The sequence below is a fragment of the Podarcis gaigeae genome (genome assembly GCF_964106915.1).
Source record: "Podarcis gaigeae genome assembly, chromosome: 5".
NCBI classification, from domain to species: domain Eukaryota; kingdom Metazoa; phylum Chordata; class Lepidosauria; order Squamata; family Lacertidae; genus Podarcis; species Podarcis gaigeae.
This window is the reverse complement of record NC_139681.1, coordinates 5,622,522-5,643,450: the sequence shown is the minus strand read 5'-3', so window position 1 is coordinate 5,643,450 and position 20,929 is coordinate 5,622,522. Positions and strand designations below refer to the sequence as shown.

The window sequence follows — 20,929 nt, the reverse complement described above, 5'->3', positions numbered from 1 at the left end:
TCACACATTTGGTCAAACCTTCCTCCTGCGCCATCCGACATAGCTGTGAAGAGGCGATCAGGAGTAATTTTAAATTAACTGCTGTTTAGTGTGATGTCTGAGTCCAAACAAACTGTGGTTAGTCTTAACTTAAAGAAACCAAATTCTAACTGTGGTTTATAAAGCTGTGTCGTTTCAATAACTCATAGTTTAAGCACCATTTAGGTTTCACATATAATAACTAAACGGCCTTTAACTGAAAATGGAATTGATGGTTTTTGCTCTCCTCCTCGCAGCTGTGCCAGAGAGGAAAAGTGAAGGGCAGAAGAATATGAGCCCAAAATTCATAGCTTAGTGTTAGGTCTGAAGCAGAGTATTCTCTTGGGGCCTTACAAGAAAATTCACCATTGTTGATCATCCAGATACATACAGTGGAATGGCTTATAATCAGCCATTTGCGTGCTGAGGTCCCCAAGACACCCCAACCCCAATAACTCACACATTACACATTATTTTTGTTTAAGGTTTTTGGCATAATTTTGGCCACAACTTTATTATCATACAAATTGTGAGTGGTTGCTTAGGCATTGGTTATGACTAGCTGTCCCCCCCGCCTTGGGGGACAGCACTGACTCCGTAGTCAGTGCGGAGGAACAAGATCAGGGACAAGTGGAGCTGCGACACAGACCCTCAGCTAATCCCCGCATGCTCCTTGGAACTTACGCGGTCCGCACCCTGCACCAAGGGTTTGGACGAAGGGGATGGTAAGCTCCAGAATTCCTTTAACGGAATACCCGTGCAGCAGCAGCATTGGAGGGGCAGGCACAGCCAATCCATACCCCTCCACCAACCAATTTTAACCAATGCCTAACCACCAACCTTACAAGTTGTGACGATTTGCTACGCAGTAGGCAAAACCCAATTGGCACACACTAATCAGCCAAAAGGAAAAATTCCTACCAGGCCCCCGCACCAATGCGAACGACCCCATGACAGGCATAGCAAGGTCAAGCGAAGCCCAAACAAGGGAGGGCGGGCGGGAGATCCGGTGTCCACAGCAAAAGAGAAAGAGAAAGCTGTGGACCTTGCTTAAATAGCCACTGATCCCACCCCTAAATTTGCAACGTCAAATTTACCCCAGTAACAAGATCCACCAATCAAAACAACCTTTGATCCTAACTTGCCTAGTAATCATGGGGGTGCCTTGTATGGCCCCATCCGCAACCCGTGCTCTCCTTTTAGTGAGAACACGCTTTGCCGACACTCCTATGGCAAGAGGGAATTCCAAGCAGTCAGGAAGATTTCATAAACTGTAAGGGATCACAATCCCAACCAGATTCACTTAGAAGCAAATTCCATCTAAATAATGGGTTTTATTTCTTGACAACAAACCTTAGGGTGGCAATAAAAGCTTTTAGGGAGTGTGAGTCCACCCCACCTTTTTTTCATCAATTTCTACTTTTTAATAATGAAACAGCAGGTAATAATTTTGCCCTCTCTTAAAGTGGCGGACCACTATTCTAATTCTATATTAAAAAGTTAATATTTAGGTTCCTGTGATGTTTTCATAGGATAAGCTTACCTTGCACTTTCTTTTTCCATTTACATTTCAACTGAGACATTTGGTACAAATAGTTTTTGTTTTTTTAACATTAGACTCTGGAGTTAGGAAAAAATTCCAGAGTTCTGTGTAAAGCAGATTCATACAAAGTGGGGTGTGCACAAATTTAACTTTGAATTTGGATGAAAGTCAGGCTTAAATATACCACTCCAAAGGGCTTTAAGTTCTGAATTTGAGTGAGGCTAAAGTTATATTGCAAACTTGTGCTGGCATTTGCTTCTTTGACTTTTACTGGAATGTCTAGAATGCCTATTTGTATTTTGGTCATTTGAATTCAAGTTTGAATAGAAGGCAGATGTGGCCCAATCCCTTCCAGCATAAGAAAGTTGAACCATGATTAAATGTGGGTTGCATTTTTTCACATTTAAATTATCATAATCCTGCCAAAATTGAATAATTTACAGTGTGATCCTTGGAGTAAGACTCATTGAACTCAATGTATTGAGAAGCTCATTGAACTTCTGAATGTAACTGTTAAAGTTCCAATGATTTGAAACAGGTGCATCACAATCCTAAAAGTGCTTGCTCTCTAGGTTCCAAGGGACTTACTCTTAAGTGTGCATAGGATTGCATTCTTAAGCTTGTGCTGAATTCTTACAGAAAGAAATGAGAATTAAAAGGTTTAATTTTGGCCAGATCATTCCAAATATTATTTTAAACATCACATAGTTTTCATTGCACTTACAAGTAACAGTATCACATTTAAACTGTATTATTATCTTTTTCCAGATTTTAGTCATCATGAATTTATTCAAATACTAGCTCTCATTTATAACACCCTCATTCTATTTGTGGTAAAGGTAAAGGTACCCCTGCCCGTACGGGCCAGTCATGTCCGACTCTGGGGTTGTGCACCCATCTCACTTAAGAGGCCGGGGGCCAGCGCTGTCCGGGGACACTTCCGGGTCACGTGGCCAGTGTGACGAAGCTGCTCTGGCGAGCCAGCACCAGCGCAGCACACAGAAACACCGTTTACCTTCCTGCTATAAAGTGGTACCTATTTATCTACTTGCACTTAAGTGTGCTTTCGAACTGCTAGGTGGGCAGGAGCTGGGACCGAATGACGGGAGCTCACCCCGCCACAGGGATTCGAACCGCCGACCATGCGATCGGCAAGCCCTAGGCACTGAGGTTTTACCCACAGCGCCACCCGCGTCCCTCTATTTCTGGTGGTTCTTCCCAAAACATAGAATCATAGAATAATTGCAGAGTTGGAAGGGGTCCTGAGGATCATCCAGTCCAACCCTCTGCAATGCAGAAATATGCAGCTGTCCCATTCAAGGATCAAATCTGCAGCCATAGCATTATCATTGCACCATGCTCTAACCAACTGAGCTATCCAAGCTGGATATTAGCTTTATAACATTCAGCATTTATCTCAACGAGAGTTTGTTCTAACAGAGAGTAGGCGAAACAGCTAGTACTGACACAAACCAATTATTATGGCTTTCTGAATATAGATTTTTTATTATTATTAAATAACCAAGAGATGAGAGTCTCCTCACTGAAAACTGGAGACTCTTTGCTTGGGAAGGTGTTGTTAGATTCATCACAGAGAATTAAAGAAAATAGTGACTTCTAAAAGCTGCAGTTGAGTCTGAAGAAAGATACTTGAGCTGAACTTCTGTGTTAATAGCTCTCTTAGTCTCCCAGTGAAAGACATCTTACAATGTGCTCCTACATATCTACTCAGAAGCAGTGCCGGAATTACATATAAACTAAACAAGCTATAGCTTAGGGCCCCACTCTCTTGGGTGCCCCAAAAAAATTCAAAGGGAAAAAACTGGATGTACATTTCCAAAATATAGGATATAAACAAATAAAATAAAACCTACATACAGCAACAGTGTTTTGTGTTGTGTAGGCTCCTATGATGTAAGTAATGGGCCCTGCCTGCTAGCCTGCTCCCTAAAATATCACTGGTTTGCTCATTTCTATATATAGGGTGCCTACATTCTGCATGGACTGGTTGCATTGCATGGCAACATGTAAGTCCATAAATTACCATATAGCATATAAGGTAAAGGTACCCCTGCCCGTACGGGCCAGTCTTGCCAGACTCTAGGGTTGTGCGCTCATCTCACTCTATAGGCCGGGAGCCAGCGCTGTCCTCAGACACTTCCGGGTCACGTGGCCAGCGTGACAAGCTGCATCTGGCAAGCCAGCGCAGCACACGAAACGCCGTTTACCTTCCCACTAGTATGCGGTCGCTATTTATCTACTTGCACCCGGGGGTGCTTTCGAACTGCTAGGTTGGCAGGTGCTGGGACCGAGCGACAGGAGCGCACCCCACCGCGGGGATTCGAACCGCCGACCTTTCGATCGGCAAGTCCTAGGCGCTGAGGCTTTTACCCACAGCACCACCCGCATCCCTCATATAGCATATAGTCAACACAAAAAACAGCTATAATTTGTTGTTGACAAAGGACAGCTAGACATATAAAGGGCCCCATTACCTTCAGTAGCTCAGGGCCTCATCAAACCTAAATCCAGCCCTGCTCAGAAGTAAGCCCCACTGAGTTCAGTCCAACTGCCCGGTGTAGGATGGCAGCCTTATAGCCATTTCCTCCTGGCGCCACTGGTGTTTCAGTTCCCATAAGCCAGGAGGTGGGATCCCGTGGCCCTGTTAGACAGTTTTCTCTGAGCCAGGGTGACTCTCCTGTTCCCATCACCTTTGATCGTGCACCACGCTGATGAAAGCTGGACTTCAACAACATATGGAGGGTCACAGGTTCAGTACCACTGAAGCATCACCAGTTGCATTGATGACTATCATTCATATAGATCTCTTAATTAATACACTTAACTGGTCTAGCAGTATGACCAGTGCATGCACTGCCATCAAAGCAGGTGCAGGGACTGTCTCAAATATACACACTGCAATGTGAATGTGGCTTAAATTTTCCTTTTGGATTGAAAGCTGGTATAAGGGATAACACAGCAAACAGCAGCATTTCTCCAGAAACTGGATAGCTCTGCACTGTGGGTAATGGAGTACAAAGCTAGCAGTGGGAGCCAGAGGACATGGTAATGTGTGCACAGCCTGAGATGGAGAGTGTGTCTGATAGCTGGAGAGGAGTTCCAGGATCAGGCCTCAAAAATAGCCAGAGGGGCCTCTTAAAGATCTGGTGCCTTATCGATCCATGGCTGCAAAATCCATTTTGGCCCCAAATTAAACTGACAACTCCCACCTGTTGATAACTTGGTGGTTCTGGGCTTCCCCTTGCCCTCAACCACCTTGTGCAATTCTCTCCAGTCCAAATAAAATAAGTATTTCAAGTAAGATGCAAGCAGAAATATGGTTAGTGTACAAGGAGGGGTGAGAAACATGAGGCACCTCAGATGTTGCTGGGGTTCCACAACATCTGGGGGGTCACAGGTTCCCCCAGCCCTTGTGTAACAGAAATAGTTTTAATTAATTCTCTTTCTGTGTGTGTTTTGTGGGAGTGAATGATTGATATCTCAAATGACGAGACATTAGTAATGTTACAGGTATACAGAAGAGAACCTGTACATAATATTAATAATGCCTCCTTGGACGGTTGAAAGGTTGTTTACTGCAATTTCGGTTCCCTCTCAGAAACAAGTTGAGTCACGGTTCCAAATCATTTGAACAATTAAGTGATGGGAAAATGCAACCGATCCTTGATAGCCATACCAGGAAAGCCACAAAATGGATGAGCCCTGAAAAATGAATTGCACTCCAGCCCATTTGAGGTGAGGAGTTAAGACAGGGCGAGAGATAAAAGCCTTACATGTTCTTCCGGTGAGGCTCTTCTGAAAGCAACTGCCAAAGTTTTATCCCCTGAGGCTGCCAGTTCAGCATATTCTTATTAAATTCACACAAAGATGGGGGAAGGGAGATTTAAAACTTTCTCAACGGTTCTTAATTGTGCTGCTAAGTGGGGTCAGATTCCTCTAGGAAGCTAATGGCTGCAGGGAGGGGAGCCTGTTCACCAACCCACCTAAGAAGATTTCATTTACGGAAAAAAGTCCCAGCTTGTCCAAAACAGCTGGTATTAGGAACCTGGAAGCATTATCAGGTTACCCTGTGAATCTGCTCATTAGTTATATACAGTGGTGCCCCGCAAGACGAATGCCTCGCAAGACAAAAAACCCGCTAGACGAAAGGGTTTTCTGTTTTTCGAGGCGCTTCGCAAGACAAATTTCCCTATGGGCTTGCTTCGCAAGACGAAAACGTCTTGCGAGTCTTGCAAGTTTTTTCCCTCCCCCCCCTTTTTCTAAGCCGCTAAGCTGCTAATAGCCGTGCTTCGCAAGACGAAAAAACACAAGACAAAGAGACTCGCGGAACGAATTAATTTCGTCTTGCGAGGCACCACTGTATTTAAACATTTCTATAACACAGAGCCTAGGGCTTGCCGACTGGAAGGTCGGCGGTTCGAATGCCTGTGATGGGGTGAGCTCCCATTGCTCGGTCCCAGCTCCTGCCAACCTAGCGGTTCGAAAGCACATCAAAGTGCAAGTAGATAAATAGGTAGCACTCTGGTGGGAAGGTAAACAACGTTTCCATGTGCTGCTCTGGTTCACCAGAAGCGGCTTAGTTATGCTGGCCACATGACCCGGAAAAACTGTCTGCGGACAAACGTCGGCTTACTCGGCCAGTAAAGTGAGATGAGTGCCGCAACCCCAGAGTCGTTTGTGACTGGACTTAACTGTCAGGGGTCCTTTACCTTTACTAAGTTGAAAACCATTATTTGCACTATTTAAGGATAAATGAAAACTGGCACAAGTCATTGGTTGTATGCATCAATTGCACCATGAAGCATCGATAGCTAAATACATTTCTTGAATTAATAGATTCCACAGTGTGCCCAGAGTACTGTTCTCCTGTGCATTTGTTATTTGAATCACCATCATCCCAGAGAACTACATGGATGAGAAAACCAACCTGCAGAGTGTCTCTGAGAAAAGGAGAGGGGAGCTTCAAATTTTTTTAAAAAATCACAATACACACAATGTAGGCCACCCAAGATATATGCCACACCACTTTGAAAGCAATACATACCTTCCAAGTGTCCCGATTTTGAAATTGGACATGTTCCAGTGTTGGGTTAAGGATGAACATGCAGCAAGAACCAGGAAGGTAAGTACCGGTAGTTCTTTATATTTCATGTCCTTATTTGTCCCTTTGAATAGTATGACTAAAACAAGTATTGGAGTGAGCTGTATGCAATTTGTAATGATTTTTTTAAAAAAATTATGTAAATGTTTCTAGTCATATTTGTTGTGCTTTTGGACACGCCCACCACAAACACCCTCTAAAGTCTTGATGGCAAAGTCTTTCCTGGGCTGGTAGTGCTCACTGTTAAGGGAACGGAGACTCTTTCCTAGAGACGGACTTGCAAAAAATTCATCAACTTTGGACCTTGGGACTTTGGAAGTTGTTCGTTTTCCTTTCCTCTCCAACCAATTGTAAAAGCAAACTCTACAAATACAACGAAGAGTTGAACACATTGTAATAGAATTTCCTCCTGCCTGTTTAGCTAATAAAAAAAGGCATGAATAATTTGTCCAACTGGCCTAATTTCACGACAGCAGTAGATTAGCATCTAGTGAATAAGCCCTCCTTTTAGAAGTTTATCATGGTAGTTGTTATGGTAGTTATTTGGAGTAATAAATTTTTGCAGTGAAGTCAAACCACTTATTGACATGTAAATCAGGGTATCCCCAAGGCAGCTGTATTTTGTCCACTTTTCTGCTGTTACCTACTGTTACCTCTCTGTTTCAGGGAATGGGCATGTGTTTTGTGTTAGGGGCAGCCAAGCCATAGCAAATGGCAGTCTGCAATTCTCCGCTTTAGTCATGCCCTCTTTTGGTGTTTGGAGGGAAAAGACCACTTCAGTCCAAACACAAGCTTGTGAGTCAGAAAATTGCCTGCAGAATAATGACTGAACAAAAGTAGTGGTCCCCCCACACACAAAAAAAATAGGTTTTTTATAAAGAAACTGTTCCAAACAGCTGACAGTGACTAGGTGGGGCTCCCTGTCACATACACACACACACACACACACACACACACACACTGCCCTGTGGCAGCGCAAAACTGCATGTTGCAACTTATTCGGCCCTTGAGGGGTGTGTATCTCATTGCAGAGATCTCAGTGTGATTGTAGATATCTCACCTGCCAAATCCTGCCACTCAGCTATTATGAAACATAGAAGTCTATTTTGGAACAGAATAACATGCACTGGGCATAATTTAGATTTGGATTTTTGAGTTTTGGAATTCTTGCAATTCCAGCTGCTATTTCCCTCTCCCTTAGTGTCCCTTGCCCTTCACTCCAGCTCTGCTACTTCCTCCATTTTCATATAGCACTGATGATGATGATAAATATTTATTAAATTTCTATACCGCCCTTCATCTGAGGATCACAGGGCAGTTTACAACATAAAAACACAAAAATACACAACATAGTAACCAAATAAAAAAATTTTAAAATCGTCCAGTAGCACCTTAGAGACCAACTATGTTTGTTCTGGGAATAAGCTTTTGTGTGGAAAGAAGTATCTGAAGAAGTGTGCATGCACACGAAAGCTTATACCCAGAACAAACTTAGTTGATCTCTAAGGTGCTTCTGGACAATTTATTTATTTTTCCCTGACAGCATCAGGCCAACACGGCTACCTACCTGAATATAACAACCAACAAAAGAAGTACCTCCACCCCAGTTTAAAAGGCCATGGATGGTTTAGTTAGTCAAAGGCCTGGGAGAAGAGGGGTGGTTTTGCCTGGTGTCTAGAGATATGGAATGAAGGTGCCAGGCGAGTTTCCCCGGGGAGAGCATTCCACAAGCAGGGAGCCAACACAGAAAAGGCCGGTTCTCATGTTGCCTCCTCTTGTGAAGGGCCCCAGAAGATGACTGTAGGGTCTGAGCTGGTTCATATTGGAAAAGGCAGTCCTTGGAGTATTGCAGTCCTGAGCCATTTGGTGCTTTGTAGGACCAGGATTGCAAATATATGCTCAAACTGTCTTGCCCTGGCGAACAAGCAGGCTGCAGAATTGTGCAGAATGTCAAATCTGAGCAACAGCACACATACGTGATCCCCAGATTGTGAAATATTTATCAGGGAATACACCTCTGCTGACCTGACTAGTTTCCCCCCAGATAAGCTGTGCATTTTATGTCAACGTCTGACATCTATTTTCTGACATTGGTTATGCTACAGGTTCAAGGCATAGTACAATTTACCGTATTTTTCACTCTATAAGACGCACCAGACCAAAAGACGCACCTAGTTTTTGGAGGAGGAAAACAAGAAAAAAAATATTCTGAATCTCAGAAGCCAGAACAGCAAGAGGGATCGCTGCGCAGCGAAAGCAGCAATCCCTCTTGCTGTTCTGACTTCTGGGATAGCTGCGCAGCCTGCATTCGCTCCATAAGACGCACACACATTTCCCCTTACTTTTTAGGAAGGGAAAAGTGAGTCTTATACAGCAAAAAATACGGTAATCTCCTATTTTATGGGTCGCTTTCAAAACACCAGATGTCTTATTGCTTTGTCAAAAAATGCAACTATACTTTCTGGTGCCTTAAAAGTTGTCTTCGGCACCTCTAGAAAGTCATGCCCCCCCCCCCACCTTCCAACCATCCAGATTGGCCAATCAAACTTTGAGATACAAGACAGCAGTAAGTACTTTCACACTGCAACACACCAATGGCCTAACTAGAACGGTCACTTTGCATTCCATTGCACTATTGACAAACGTGTAATTATTTCCACAAGATTTGCGTCTACTTGCTTTCTTGCTGACTCAACAAATAGCACTTGAGCCCTGTATCTTTATTTAAATCCTAAGAATTACAGCATTCTGACAATGGATTTTAATTTTGATTCTAAAGTACAGCGTCTGAAACCACAGTGCCTGTCCTCCCTTTTTGGATGGATTTCCTTGCAGTGATTTGTGGAACGTTTTGAAGATAGGGAGCATTGCCTTGCTCATCCATTCCTGCTAATGATGTGAATGTTCTCTGCAGGGTGCCAACCAATTCCCCGAAGATAGGAGTGTTCAACTATCTAGCAGCTGAAACAAGAGGTACTGCTACTTCTGCATCTTCACAAGGTCATAATTTAAAGGATTACTCACATGCTGTTTGATGTCTTGTCATATATCCTCCTGCTAGCAGATGAAGTGGTTGGATTGCCACTAAAGCAAGCCTCTCCAACCACTGGATTTTTTTTTTTAAAGTAGTAGTTGCAAGTCTGCCCAAGTAAATATACATCCAGCGGCTGATGTCAAGTGTAAAATGTAACAATAATAACAATGATCAGCAAAAGTGTTTCTGGTAGAATGATCACCCAAGAGAGACAGACTCTCGCTCTCAAGCGATGCAGAAAAAGAACCAGTGAGTTATGCTCTCACAAGATGTTCTGTTTGGAAGGAAATGCACCATGTCCTCATTGTTCTGGCAAATGTTTTTAATCCAGCCATAATGAATGACAAATACAGTTAGATCTTTAGGATTTTCCATTGGTAACTTGTCTGAGTTAGACATTTGGGACTGCAGCTGGAAAAAATGATGAATCTGAAGTAAACTGCTTATATTTATTGTTTGTACTGAGTTAACTTAAGATGGAAATGTTGGTTACCAGTAAGTCTCTGAGCCCAGTGTCCAAATACCAAAGAGACACAATCCGTCTGAGATCAATAGTCAAAACTCGGGTATCTTTATTCTTTATTACAGAACCCAGGTCTCTTGACAGTGTAAGAGTTTATCTCCAACTCCTGAATAAAACATGTTTTGAACCCTGACAGTAGAGAAACCAGTACAAATATGCATTCAAGGATTAAACATGGTATCACGCACAGTCCTCTGCCTTCACACAAACTGGTAGTGACCACATTCACAAGTTTTGTGATCTTTCAGAACCTTCACTACTTCAATAAACAAAATAATATTTTTTCTGCTTTTGTCAATTTTAGTAGATATGTGAGCCCAATACTAGTGACAACAGATTAGTGATGACTACTTTATTAGCTGTGGTTTCCTTTGCTAGCTTTTCCTCCTACTGTTATTTATCCCTTGCTACTAGGGACACGGGTGGCACTGTGGGTAAAACCTCTGTGCCTAGGACTTGCTGATCGTAAGGTCGGCGGTTCGAATCCCCGCGGCGGGGTGAGCTCCCGTCGTTCAGTCCCAGCTCCTGCCCACCTAGCAGTTCGAAAGCACCCCTAAGTGCAAGTAGATAAATAGGTACCGCTTTATAGTGGGAAGGTAAACGACGTTTCCGTGTGCGGCGCTGGTGCTGGCTCGCCAGCTGCAGCTTCATCACACTGGCCACGTGACCCGGAAGTGTCTTCAGACGGTGCCGGCTCCCGGCCTCTTGAGCGAGATGAGTGCGCAACCCTAGAGTCGGACACGACTGGCCCATACAGGGAGGGGTACCTTTACCTTTACCTTTACTAGGTTGAAAGGGACATGGGTGGCACTGTGGTGTAAGCCACTGAGCCTTGGGCTTGCCGATCGGAAGCTTGGTGGTTCGAATCCCTGTGACGGGGTGAGCTCCCGTTGCTCAGTCCCTGCTCCTGCCAACCTAGCAGTTCGAAAGCACATCAAAGTGCGAGTAGATAAATAGGTACCGCTCCAGCGGGAAGGTAAACAACGTTTCCGTGCGCTGCTCTGGTTCACCAGAAGCAGCTTAGTTATGCTGGCCACATGACCCGGAAAAACTGTCTGCGGACAAGCATCAGCTCCCTCGGCCAGTAAAGTGAGATGAGCGCCGCAACCCCAGAGTCGTTCGCGACTGGACTTTACTGTCAGGGGTCCTTTGCCTTTACCTTTACTAAGTTAAAAACCATTATTTGCACTATTTAAGGATAAATGAAAACTGGCATAAGTCATGGGTTTGTATGCATCAATTGCACCATGAAGCATCGATAGCTAAATACATTTCTTGAATTAATAGATTCCACAGTGTGCCCAGAGTACTGTTTTCCTGTGCATTTGTTATTTGAATCACAATCATCCCAGAGAACTACATGGATGAGAAAACCAACCTGCAGAGTGTCTCTGAGAAAAGGAGAGGGGAGCTTCAAAATTTTAAAAAAATCACAACACACACAAGTTGCTCTGGAATCTCTGGTGCATCCAGCATGATTGCATGTGCAGATTATTTATGCAAAGAGTTAAATGAGCATTTGAACTGGCTCTTGCAAAATATGAGCTGTCTTTTATAGCCCAATTCTATTTCTCTTTCCTAGGAAGGAAGCCTCATTCATTTCAAGAGGATTCAAGTGTGCACAAAATTGCACTCCCCCCCCCCATATATTACAATGGAATTTTTGTATTATGTATTTGGGGTTATGGCCATAGCATTTGCAAAAATGAAGCAACTCTTTATGTGTTTGTTTGTTTAAAAATATTTATACACTGCCTTACCTAATAAAAATTGCCCCAAGGTGGGGGATAAGAATGCATAAAATGTAACAGAATAAAACAGTCCCCCTGAAATTCCCAAAAACAATTCAAATGACATGTGATGTAAAGCATAGTTCACACACCAAGAAATGAGCAGCAAAATATTCCCACAGCTGAACAATGTTGCCTGTCTAAAATCTGCCTGGATCATTGTTCATCCATGGTTATGGCAAATATGATCCCCAATGTAATTAATATACTCATAATTTATAATTTCTTGCAATTTTGACATTAGGATGTCAAAAGTAGAACTGATTTTCAGATCTCTCAAATGAAACTTTAGATGCCTAAAACTGGTTTCAAGCCTGAAACTAATTTGTGATTAAAACGGTTTATTATTTATCATTTAAGTTGCATTTAACAAAATAGCCATGTTAAAAATGACCTCAGGGTTGGATATAAAATACTGTAGGATCAGGATTTGCTATTAAGAAGCTAATCAAGTATATTTGACATATTTGGGGATGGGGCGTCTGTCGTGTCCCTGTCTCAGTGATGTACAAAGGGACCAAACAACATAAATTAGAGTGCTTAAAAAGGTATACCTAAATAGCAATAGGCATGTCAAAATATTTTAAAAGATAGTGCTATTTAAAAACTACCCCCCTAAAAAAAAACAAGACAAAGATTTGCGAAACAAAGTAAACTTTACTAACATTACTTATTAGACTTGTTAGTAGCTTGTTACCAAGTGACATAATATTTTAAAATATTAATATAAATACGTTATACCATAAAAACAAAACAACCGTCCCCAAAAGGTGCTGTGTATGCAAACCTTCCTTGTTATGGCAGAAAGCCAATTATAAGCTTCATTTTTTAGAATTGTCATGGCTTTGCAGACAGCTAAATATTAATTTCTCTCAATCGGAAATGAGCATGTATCTGTCTACAGTGACAATAAAAAAGGGCAGGCGCAGCACCTTTATTATTAAAGCAGAAAGGGACTGTCCTCCTTTAACAGGTGTTCAAATGTGTGCACATCATAGCAGCAGGACAGCATTAGCTGTCACTAGTTTCTCTAGTTGTGGAGAGGAATGTGCATTCGAACACATGTCTCACTGGAAGTAAATCAGTGCTGACAGATTGTGGCATTCTGTTATGCATTCTGTTTTCTCTCTCTGCTTTTCTTGCGCAAGAGCTTCTATGCCCAGCCCTTTGTGCAATAGTTTCTGCATCCCTCCCCGCCACGGAAAATAAATTAAAATCAGATACACAGAGGTTTCAGGATAACTATCCACACCCAGACAAGCAATAAAATCCATCTTAGAAAAAGAACACGATGGATTGTCACAGCTTGTTTGTCAAGAAGAAACCAAGAACAACATGGAAACGGTACCTCAAAAATGCATTTTTGGCAACTTGAACTGAAAGCTTGAGGTTTATTAAAAACCGTTAGACAGAAAACTAGATCCTGACCAAAGGCATCCACCTTTGAAAAACTCTTCCCATTACGGGGCTGGGGGGTGTGTGGAATTTGGCCAAAAACAAAGAACTCCGGAAGATCATGGTTCAGCAACTGATGTCAACTAGATTTAGAGAAGGAGCCCTTGATGTACTTCGGATGTTGCACTTAGAAACTGACGGAGCAAATTCCACAAAGCCATGAGATGGAAGCCAAATAGCTGGGGAATGCCTTTGCCCAAGGGGGACACTTTATACCAACAGTACTTACTGGGAAAGCTCAACTCCTGTGCCCTAGATGCTCTAGAGTAAATGGAAGAAAGAGGGCATGCTGTAAGATAGAGGTGGGAAAATTGGCTTTCTAAAATAGGGGTCAGCTGGGCAAACAATTGCGGGGGGGGGGGGGGAGCTAGTTCCAGAGCACAGGAGTTTAGCTACCTTCTTGCCCTGCAGCCATTAATATTTTTTGTTTCATTTTGTTTTTGTTTTATGGGTTTGGCAAACTTTCCCCACCACTGTCGTTTCTCAAAAATGAATGGTATTTGTGTGTAGAAGCCTGTATATTATTTACTGCCGCATCTGCTAACAGATTTAGTGCTAGATTATGTAAACACTATTGACAGGAAACTTGATAAAGTACTGCTGTAAATATCATAGCATCTTAGATAAAACAACTAAAATACAATTTTAAAAAATTACAATTTTAAAAAACCCGTATAAAATAAAATCAGCAGATCTAGAAAATGTTTTTTAAAAGTGGATCAGGAAGTCTGGGGAAAGAAGAGCTGTCCCCTCCTGGTACCAATAGCTACCAGAGAAGGGGCCAGGCAAACTTCTCTGCAGAGAGCATTCCATTTTGGAGGAGCTATTCCTGAACAGGTTATTTCCTTGGCACAAAAAAAGCATGAGAGACAAAACGGAGCCATGAGACTTCCAGGTCCACTTTCTGGAAACTACGCTCCAGAAAGAATCAGAGCCCTCAACATTGGACGGCATGGCTCTTTAAAATGCCCTTGTGCATTTGGAGGGTAAGGTTTAAGCCATCGAAGGTGAACAATATGCTTTTTTAAAATGTTCCCCTTTCTGTTCCCAAGGGCAGGAAAGGGGATTCCCAGCTCCAAGGACTGACAGGAGGTTCTGTGTTTATAACAGGCTGTAGACTAGTTTTTAAAATACGGTAAGGACATACATTGACCAAGTCCCAGGCTTGGGGGCTTCACAACAAAACTTCATTTTGTTTTATAGACTTGACACAGATAATTTATTATAATGTCTTGTTGTTCAGCATCATGCTTTATATCATGTCGTTGAATTTACATTTCAGTGTACATGTGCCTCCTCAATCTATCTGCATGGCAAATCTGGGAGGGATGTTTAGTGTTAAAAGCCCCCCCCCCCTTTCCCAGGGATAATCTTAGAAGACATGAGAGCAGAATGAACATTGAATCGGGCAATCTGTAGTTAAATTATAATGGTGCTTATTCTGGTTCAATAAATATTTATAGCATTGCAGGGAAACAAAATAAAAAAGAATGATACCCTACCTTAATGATGGAGTCATGTATCGAATAAAGTTTTTTTTTGTTAATATGCAAAATGTCCATTCAAAAGTGGGCTGCCTGTTCAATCCTGAAGGCTGGACCAGAAATGCATCATCATCACAAGGACATGTCTGTCATGTTTTGAAACTCCGAAATAGAGAAGTAGAAACCACTCTTTCCTTGCTAATGACAGTGAAGACCAAAAAACCATATATATATATTTATCAACTTTTCAGATCTCTCCTTGTAACCATGAGGACTACTAGCATGCTATTTTGTTTTCAGTTTCAAAGGAAACCATTAACAATCATTGTTTCAATATCTGTATCAGTTGTGTATAACTTGTTCTCTCATTTTGTATAGACTAGAACAGGCCTGGGCAACCTTTTTCACCCCAGGCGCTGCATTCCTTCCAGGGGCCACATTTGAATGGGTGGTGCCAGAGCCAAGAGTGGATGGAGCAACAAATGTGAATTTTATTTTATTTCGTTATTTGTTTTATAAAACATATATACAGCGTGATTTTAAAACAACACCAACAACCTCCAAGTGGCTAAAAAGAAAAGAAAAAGGCAATGGAATCATCCCTAAAAAAACCTTTGTACAATAGGCTAGTTTCTATGCAAGCTCATAAACCCCTCTCTGTTTTCCAATGAGCAATGATCAGACTTCAAGGACACATTTGAGCCAGGCAAAAACACTCAAGGAAGGAGTGAAGCAGGGCCACTGAGTGGGGTGTCCTGGGGAGAGTCCCAAAGGCCACACTGAGAGGTATTTGGCTGCCGGAAACTGAGAGCCCCCACCCCTGGGCTAGAAGACAATGCTACTTATTTGCTCTGCATCTGTATACAAAAGCACCTCTGAGCTTCACAATATTTCCTGCCTCATTTTCTAGTTCTCTGAAAAAAAGGACCGCTACAACAGCAGGGCCTGCAGCAGAATGTTCCACACCGAACCTGAGTCCCATGTTTCCATCGTTCTTCAGGAAGAATCTTTGATCTTTTTCCAAGCATGAAGTCATCGCTATCGATTCCAGTTGCTGGAAACACCTGAGTCTGTTAACATTTAATAGAGATGCTCCTTTGAGCCATAGCTTGGGTTTTGCTACTGCAAACACGGGAGTTGTCTTGGCCTTGGCTATGGAAGACTCCCAGCGCAGTACAGCTTCTATACCGTCTTGTACACTTTATCATAAGCAAGGTTTTACAGCACACCACACTTACCCGAGACGTTCCTTTAACTTCTTCCACATGAAGGAATCTATGCCTTTGAGGACATCACCCCCTCTCACTGCAAGCTCCACCAGGGCCATACATAATGCCACACTGAAGGGGTTGAGGGGCAAAACAGGGGTAACATGAGAAAGACTTATCACATGGGTCCACATGTACATTTCCTACCAAGGCCTTCTGTTGAGATCTGCTGAAATGGCCCAGAAAAGAGGAGACTGAGAGGAGATATGATAGCCATCTTTCAATATCTCAAGGGCTGTCACATAGAGGAGGAGGCCAGCTTGTTTTCCTTTGCTCTGGAGGTTAGGAGTGGACAACCAACTTTTGACTCCTGCCTGGCATCAGCACCAATGTGGGGCCTCCAAAAGATTAACCCCAAAGGAAGCAGGCCTACCCATCTCTGTTGACTGGCAGGGGATCTCCAAAATTTCACACAGGGAGCTAGAAATGCAAGCAATCGAATCTGGGACTTTCCAAAACCTGTGCTCTGTCACAACCCTTTAAGTTACCCAGCTCTTTTGCATTGTCTTTTGTTGCAAAGTATACATCTGAAATCGAACAAGGAGGTTGGAAGGACTGAATACCATAACAATGAAAACCATTCAGGTGAGCAGCAAAATTGTTCCTAGCACTGTGGGAAGCAGAAGTCTCCTGCAGGAAGTGGGATAGATTAGCAAAGGGATCCAGAATTAATTGTCCTTCCAAGAGAACTGGGCAGTCATGAAAGCGGCAATTAGAAGGCCATAAATCTGAACAACAGCTGCTTGAAGGAGGTTCTTGAAGGGGATTTGAGGGAAATTTGATGTCAGTCACACAAGGGAAACTGGAGAGGTGGAACTCAAACTTTTCCTTCAGTCTCCCTATGCACACGCATGCTCCTGGAGTCCTCAGCATCACAAGGGTGTGTGTGTGTTTTCAAAATTGCTCTATCTTTTCCATCCAGCCTGGATATATCCATATGACCTGAATGAATGCTGACCTCTGCCGCACCGTTGCATTTCAGCTGGGAAAACAGGATCATTTTTTTAAAAAAAAGAAGGAAGACATTTCAGAGAGAGAGAGAGAGAGAGAGAGAGAGAGAGAGAGAGAGAGAGACACTATGGGTGTGTTCACACCCACCCACCCCAGAATGCAGTGAAGCTTTTCTCCATGTATTTCATAGCTCTTTCCCCCAGCTTTTCACATTAGCAAGGCTTCATTCATTTCTGTGTTCACGCCGGAGGGGGGGGGGGAGGAGCACTGACAGGGCGGGGGTGTCTTTATCCTACACACACATGCATTTTGGATAACGTCCTATTAACATATATTAAAACCCCCACACTGGAAACACAGAGTGCGCAGTAAATGGGAGTGTGAACAAAGCCATACTCTACATTTATCAAACTCTGAAAAGCCCAGGATCCATCATCGCATGCTGGTGTCACATTGCCAGCAAAATTCAACTAGGTGGCTGCATCTTGGGAACCTAGCCAGCTCCCATGACTGAATTATGCAGCTTTAATCTGGGGCATTATTGAAAGGGGGAAAGGCGGGGGGAGCCAGATCCTCTCCCTGTGGAACTGGAAGCCACCAGGGCTTAGTTGAGTTCCTACCACCATTTCGTCTTTGAGTGTAACCCTGTATTTCTTCCAAGTATAAATGAAAGTGAAATCCTGCACTTGGGGAAAGTGTCATGGGGAGGACAAAATATGGTATTTCTACCCATAATGCTAAACCTCCTTTGGGGAAGGTTCTCAGGCAGGGCGGAAGGAGAAAGAACTTGCCCATGTGAAGACCACCTGGTGGAAAGCCTTACACACATGGTTCATAACTGTAAACTATATGCTGATCTCCATCAGCAATTTCTAGATCAACTCTGTATCCCCAAATGGAAACCAGAGTTGGAGGTCATGCATTTTCTATTACTGGGGAATGATCACCAAGTTAGTGGCTAAATATCTCTATTTGGTTTTTTTGTCGTCGAAATACACTGAAGACGTCTGATCTCCCTGGAGACCTAGAGATGTGACGATAGACTGCTCTGCCTCCTTTCTTTTAGTAAATGTTTTGTGCCACTGGGGAAGTGGTAATTCTGTATTGATTTGTTTTTGATGTTTGTATGTGATGCCAATAAAGGGTTTGATGATGATAATGCTAAGTAGGCAAGGTCTCATTCACAGATGCCATGCCTTGGGCTTGTGCCTCTTCAGTGTCTCCTAGCTAGCTAAGTGCAACAGCTGCTGTCATATTAGGTTTATGTGGGGGTTACATTCCAAGGCACCACACACACACACACACACACACACACACACACATGAAGTTTCATATATTTGAAACACCATTGGATATGGCTGCAAACGGCCCACAGTGGTACCTCGGGTTAAGAACTTAATTCATTCTGGAGGTCTGTTCTTAACCTGAAACTGTTCTTAACCTGAGATGCCACATAGCTAATGGGGCCTCCCGCTGCCGCCGCACAATTTCTGTTCTCATCCTGAAGCAAAGTTCTTAACCTGAGGTACTATTTTTGGGTTAGCGGAGTCTGTAACCTGAAGCGTATGTAACCTGAGGTACCACTGTACAGTATTTCAATTCTGCAGAAGAAATGTTTTCTTTGCATTGGAGTCTGGAAATAACCTTGGAAGGAAATCCCGTTTAAATGAATGGGACTTAACTTCCAAGTAAATTTGATCCCTTTGTGTGTCGTCCCCCCCTCTCTTTGACACACACACACAAATAAATTTATCCATACCATTAATTGCTTTAGGCAGCATTTCTATTCAAAAGTAAGCCCCATTGAGTACAGCTGGACTTACTCCCAGGTAGCTATGTATAGAATTGTATCCTGCAGTTTCTTTTATGCAACGGGACTATAAGTTAAATGTGTTTCTTTAAGAGTATTTAGGCTCTGCTACGTTACTGCAATATGGACTGAAAGCAAAAAGATGTTTCGATCTTTGAGTGCAGTAAATGGTTACCTTCCTATTTCCCTTTAATGTGTTAGAAAAGAAAGATTCCTCTGCGGATATCTTTGTAATATGCAAAATGCAAATTCATTCCCATTTAATTGATTAGCGCGCACCGGGGGACAATTATTTAATGGCTTGACAGCCCGTCTAATTATCTGTCTGTGCGTCTGGCTCTCCAGATACAGAACTCGAACCGGGAATCCGGCAGCATCGCTTGCTTTCGGCGCGTGGTGGCTCAAACCGGGCTTTAGGAACATGCTCCCTGCTGCATTTCCCCAAAGGGTGGTGGGGCGGGGAAGAGAGAAACGTGGACCTCGTCCCTGGTCATTCAGCCCCTGTTCCCGGGAGGACCGGGGGCGCCCATCTGCACGTGGCCGGAGATGCTCCTTCGAAGAAGCCGCTCCCCGCGCCGGCACCTCGCCAAATCGCCCTGAACTTTGCCAGTGACTGCAGGGAAGCAAGCTGCATCCCTGCTTGGGGGTGGATCCGACAACTGCGAGAGCCCTTCTCGGTTCCAATTAGCCAAAGGAAAGAGGGAGAGGGAGACAGGGAGGGAGTGGAGGTGAGCTGCGGATTGGGGGGGGGGGGAGGAAGGAGTTGCTTGGCAAGTCCGAGCAAGGGGCTGAGTTCTGGAGAGGACCGAAGAGGGCTGCTTCTCTCCTCCAGCACCCGCTGGCGCGCACGCACCTCCTCGCCTCTGAAGGAATTGCCTCGGAGCGAGCGAAAATCGCAGCCTCTTCCTGGCCTCGAGTCGCAGAGTTTGCTGCCACCGAGCCCAACAAGACGCAACAACGCAGCCCACTTGACGCCTGGCTTGTGCAGAAACCACCGTCTTAGGGGAGGGCGCCTTCTTTTCTTCCTCATTCTTCCTTTCTTTCATGATATTGGCCAGAAGAGGAAGAAGAAAATGACTGTTTCTCTGGAGATCCCTGAATTTCTTCTCCTGAAGGATTTCCCATGAAATGCTCCACGGGGAAGCTGGGCTGGGAAAGATCTAAGTACTCTTCGGAGTGAAAAGCGGAACTTCTGAGCTTTGCTATTATCGATTTATTAACCCATTAAAACAAAGAACACCCTCATTGTTCTGGGACAGCATGGCAGCTACAGACCTCTTCATTTTGGCACTGTCTAGTGTTTTCCTAGACTTCTGGAGTCCGTGCCACACGACAGACACAAGCCAGCCAAGGTTACGCCTGTCACATAAAGGTAAGGCAACTTCTGTCTTTTTGTGTGAAATGCCTTTTTAAAAAAATTAAAAAAATGCCCTCACTGGCATGGAATTGTGCCACCACCCGTAAGTGCCATTTTCTCCCAGGCGTTTCTGATGCGTTTTTTAAAGATTTGCCTTCACAGGACAGCTTCGTTTCCACTCTTGGCAAACACGTGCACCTGCGTTGTACTGAACCAGCCAGGAGCTTGTGTGTCTTGAAGATGCAGACAGCAGAGAGTGAAACTCTGTCATTCACGTTCACCCTCAGCAAGTGTGAGCAAGTCTAGATGCTGCGATGCTGCTGTCTCTTTAAGATGAGCTGGTGAACAAGGCTAACACAGCCAGCATCAGACACCTGGAATCAGTGGTGTAGCGTGGGGGGTGCAGGGGGGGCCGGCCGCACTGGGCGCAACATCTGGGGGTTAGGGTTAGGGGGCACAAATCCACAGGTTAGGGGGCACAAATTACTTGCCTTGCCCCGGGTGCTGACAACCCACGCTACGCCACTGCCTGGAATATGTTCAATTACCGTGCAAAGTGGAGATGTCTGAATTC

The 20,929-nt window shown here is 43.7% G+C and overlaps 1 protein-coding gene across 2 annotated transcripts in view; it reads left to right on the top strand.

Moving 5' to 3' along the window:
- Positions 1–19,363: 19,363 nt before the first annotated feature.
- The window catches only part of SEMA3E (semaphorin 3E), a 185,844-nt gene continuing 184,278 nt past the window's right edge, over positions 19,364–20,929 (top strand). The window contains exon 1 of one of the 2 annotated variants that reach the window (XM_083738743.1): positions 19,364–20,370. In XM_083738743.1, coding sequence (XP_083594869.1) covers positions 20,259–20,370 — 112 coding nt within the window. In that variant the 5' untranslated portion in view covers positions 19,364–20,258. The remainder of the gene's footprint in view (positions 20,371–20,929) is intronic. The other variant, XM_083738744.1, reaches the window with a different exon arrangement.